The sequence below is a fragment of the Daktulosphaira vitifoliae genome, unplaced genomic scaffold (assembly GCF_025091365.1).
Source record: "Daktulosphaira vitifoliae isolate Bord-2020 unplaced genomic scaffold, ASM2509136v1 Scaffold_3, whole genome shotgun sequence".
NCBI lineage: Eukaryota > Metazoa > Arthropoda > Insecta > Hemiptera > Phylloxeridae > Daktulosphaira > Daktulosphaira vitifoliae.
The window spans coordinates 18,185,375-18,190,021 of NW_026099574.1; the positions used below are offsets into that span (position 1 = coordinate 18,185,375).

The window sequence follows — 4,647 nt, forward strand, 5'->3', positions numbered from 1 at the left end:
CAGAGAGAGATAAAAATGTTTAATAACGATATCTCAGAAAAATTACACAAGGCTTGCGCAACGAAGAAAGTAGTAACTCAAAAATTTCAACTTTCAGATTATGAGGTATTTAGATTTATGTTTTACTCTTATTATAATAACTTTCATCAAAATATTGAAAATGTATTTTTAATCGGAATTATAATATTTAAAAAAAATATAAACATATAGAGTGTAATCGGAGAATAAATTTTATTTTTTATACCCTGAAAAATAAAAATAATGATTGACTACCTTATTTTATTGCGCTTAACGATATGTTAACATCTTTTTAGTTTCCATCTTCCTAAATAAATAATTATCGTGTAGTATATAATCATGAATTTTCTGAAAAGCGTGGATATGCAATTTGAATAGAAGTGCAAATATTTTTTTTAAATTTTATCACCTAAAAACATTGTTTTTTTAACTGCATTGTGATAATTTAATAATCTTATGACCTTCCTAAGATTCGTCTCATCTTTTATGTTGTGGTTAAAAAAGTATCTTAAACTAAGGTTAAATTATACCTAATTCATGTGCTTTTTTTACTGAATTAGTAAATAGACTAAATTTTATTCTAACTAACTTTTTCATTTTAAATAAACTCGAAACAGCCATAGAAACATACGAGTACATTAGTTACATTTCAATTAGTTCGGCGTGATTAGATTCAATTGTACTGAAATTACTTTAGAACGTCAACAATCACCTACTCGACTTATAAATTTAGATGTTGAGGATATAGGGGGCAAAATTAATGTATGTTCATTTCTACAGATCTTTATACCGAAAAAATTATGTTTTGATCGTAAATACATTATTTTCTTCCATTTTTTATGTACCATATTTCATTAGTCAAATAATTAGTAAAAACCGTTTTTGACCAAAGTAAATTTTTTTTCCGTTTTAGTATATTAATGTTTTGTATAAAATATAGTTAATATAAAGATTATATTAAGTTAAATAATATATTATTAAACTTATAAGATTACAACATTCCAATGAAATTGAGATTTCAGGTAAGTTCAAATACAAATTAAATATTTGACTTTTATTCTTGTCATAAATGTTAGTTTTGTCTTGTAAAAGACTTGTAAAGCCTTTTATGAAGATATTAGTTCCTTAAAAGTATCTTTTCTGATATTTTATTTTCTGTTACATATTTATTAATTAAGACTGAACCAAAGTATTAAATTGCTTATTTTTTTAAAGACAATTTCTAATTATTAGGTAAAAATCTGCAGTTAATTGTCCACTATTATATTTTAATTATTTTGTTTTAGTTTCATATTATTTGTAATCCTATCTTGGTAAACATTTCTTCAATTGTTTGAACTATAGTCTTAATGCATCTATGCACTGACTCAAAATTAGTATATATTTCTTAGTCCGCGCTTAGTAAAGATTTTTTTTTTATACATTATCATAAACATTTTTTTTCTTAATCTTTAAAAAAAGTAGAACCATCTTGAATGCTTTTTGCGATTTTCTAAGAGAATCGAATTTTTTTGTATACACCAACAAATCTAGTGATAATTTCTAGAGTATATGCCTTTCGTCAATTCTAATGTTTATTTTTCCTAATAATTTTTTAAAAGCATTGATGACATTGAATTTTTCTCTATATGGAACTTATGCTCATTGATTTTTAATCCGTTCAGCTGTTATCCGTTCAAAACTAAATATAATGTTAGATCAACTACAATAAAATAAAATTATAATTGCTTGTCAATTGATAAGTATTCTAAAATATTTCAATCTTCACAAACTTTTTAAAAATTATTCATTTGAGGTTTTCAGACGTCGCCATATAATTTTAGTAACTATTTTTTACATCTTTGTGTTTCAAAAACTTCTTCACAAATATTACTTTTAGCTAGCTTTGAATTAAAGCTTGTTAAATGTATTACATAATTAAAAAAAAGTATTTCGATGACTTGTCCTTTATTGTGCCCTTTTAAAATAGTAATAATTGATTCACTATAAAATTATATTAATTGGTAAAACGCGTGGTCAATTAAATACCTTACATAATTTTAATGTTATACGTTATTGAAAGTATTTGGTATATTGTTAAAACATTTTTATTTTTAGAGAAGAAATTAATAAATTTACCAGCGATAAATCAGTTATTTGAAGCAATATTTTGATTAATTTTGACAAATTATCTATGTTTGCTGATACACGAAATCAAACGAATGAATCAAATGACTCAGATAATTATAAAGAAGAGAAGACATTTAAAAGTGCTTTGTCTCAAGTTAGTTGATACTAAAAATTCTTGAAAAAATTGTAAAATTTGAATAGCTAATTGTTAATATTTTATCAAATAGTTTATTTTCATAAAAACGTTTAAAATTTTAAAAAATAAAAATAAGTTTCGGTATCATTTTTTTAAAATGAAGTTTTATATTTTTAAACTACTTTAAAATCATATTATAGGGTCGGTGTGGCCGAGTCAATATAGTGACAGTGTCTAAAGTCAAAAACGATTGGATTTTTCCAAAAATGAAAAAAAGTATTTTAAAATTGCAAATACTGCAATGTTTTTTTCAATGTATTTAAATGTTTGTAAATCAATAAAAACTTATCTTAAATTTGATATCTATCCATCAACGTTTTTTGTAAGCAAATAGCTAAGAATTGTTTATTTTTAAATTTTGAAAAAAAAATTGTTTTTCTAATTATGATAAATTATAAATATTATACTTTTAACGTAGTCAAAAATGTACAAATTGTTATTAAAAAAAATTAGAGTGATCTAATTATTGGATCAAGATTTATTGGTTTTGTCATATCTTCATTACTTATTCTGTGTATACATTTTATAGTTTATTTAGTTTATCATAACGGTAAAAAAATGTTGAACAAAATTAAAATACTTTTGGTCAAAAATAAATAAATTTGTTGGTTTTATATAGATCCCCACCTAAATTGATCCACTTAGTTTTGAAATTATATTCTCAAGAATGTAGAAAAAGAACTGTACAGTAAGTCAAGTCAACGACGTCCGAATATTACATCGCTTAGAAAATTAATATGCCTTTAGAATGACTATTGTCTTACAGACCTTTAGTCAGATCAATAGTGTTGATTCAACCCTATAACAAAAATGTTCGAACAAGTGATTAAACTATATTTAAAGATCTCTAAGACTGAAAATTTAACCGGCAAATTATTTTTTCGAGATAATGTCCGAATATTGAATAATGACCAACTGATTTTGCAGACTCATATTTAAACATTTTTAGTGAGGTTGAATTTGTACAAAATACAATGTCAAATATTTAACATCATACTAGTTTTTATAAATAAAAATATGTTTATTTATATTTTATAAAATATAAATTAACATATATTTTATACAACAGCAGTGTATTACTTTTTAGTTTTTTATTTTGTAGAGCTGTCGAAAAATATTTATTTTACATTACACATAATGAATAGATTTTAATTTTCAATGAAACAAAATCACAAAAAAAAAACATATCTGTGATAAAAAAATAAAAGGTTCTTTGAACAATGAGAGTTAATGAGTAAAAACAATAATGATAAATTGTAGTTATCTTATAAACATTTCTCTGTAACTCTTTTAAATTAAGAAGATAGTAGACTGCAGAAATTTATCAATAAATAAATTTTTTTCCAGAAGTATAAACTTATATAATTTTTAAAAATAGATCCTGGCAATATCAGCAAAAAACGTTTTGCTTCTTACGTATGGAATGACAATAGGTCTACCAACCATAGCGATTCCAGCGTTGTATTCTGACAAAAGTTTAAATAGCATTAGTGGAAAATTTAGTGATACTCTTCAGTTGTCTCGAGAACAAATATCATGGTTTAGTTAGTATATGAAGGAATTAAATTAATTTTTTTTTAGCTAATATATATTTTTATTTTATTTAGGCAGCATAAATCTAATATGTGTACCACTTGGTTGTTTGATGTCAGGAACTTTAACGCAACCATTTGGACGAAAACGAAGCATGGTCATGCTCAACTTACCATTTATTGTAGCGTGGCTATTATTTCATAATGCTTCCACTGTTTTGGAATTGTACTTAGCTGTAGCTTTATGTGGTATGTGTGGTGGATTATTGGAAGCTCCAGTAAGTAGGTTAAGTGTTGTTTATTATATTATTAATTATGTTAGCGAATATTATGAAGATTGAGGTGTTGGCATAAATGGCATGCGATGTGTTGCTATAGCTTCTTAAAAAATGTACCGATGAACCCAAATTTTTGTTTTTAAATACTTTATGCGAGGTATAAAGAAAAAAACTGACGTAAATTAAAAAAATATCAAAAAATAACGGGAGTTTTCGTTTTTTGAAAAAAAATATTTATTCGNCCTGATTAAGATAAAGTATGTCGAATGAAAAAGGGATTATTAAAAAATATTATTTCTCATAAAAAAATTGTGTTGATCAATACACTTTTCAATAAGTTATAGCATTATAAAGTTAAAAATGTAAAAAATAAAATCGAGAATTTTCACATAATTATAGCATTTGGTAGCCATTTTCACCGTGAAGATAAAATAAAGTCCGAAATTTTTTTTTTGCATAAAAAAGAACATTGCATTAGCTTCAATTTAAGATATATATAAAAGTGTCAGACCTT

At 24.2% G+C, this 4,647-nt stretch overlaps 1 protein-coding gene across 5 annotated transcripts in view; it reads left to right on the top strand.

Moving 5' to 3' along the window:
• Positions 1 to 531: 531 nt before the first annotated feature.
• Positions 532 to 4,647, top strand: part of LOC126902648 (facilitated trehalose transporter Tret1-like) — an 11,561-nt gene continuing 7,445 nt past the window's right edge. The window contains exons 1-4 of one of the 5 annotated variants that reach the window (XM_050680125.1): positions 537 to 1,040; positions 2,116 to 2,281; positions 3,702 to 3,867; positions 3,931 to 4,133. In XM_050680125.1, the coding sequence (XP_050536082.1) occupies positions 2,192 to 2,281; positions 3,702 to 3,867; positions 3,931 to 4,133 (459 nt within the window). In that variant the 5' untranslated portion in view covers positions 537 to 1,040; positions 2,116 to 2,191. Of the gene's footprint in view, positions 1,041 to 2,115; positions 2,282 to 3,670; positions 3,868 to 3,930; positions 4,134 to 4,647 lie in introns of those variants that run through there. The other 4 variants (XM_050680123.1, XM_050680124.1, XM_050680126.1 and 1 more) reach the window with 4 other exon arrangements.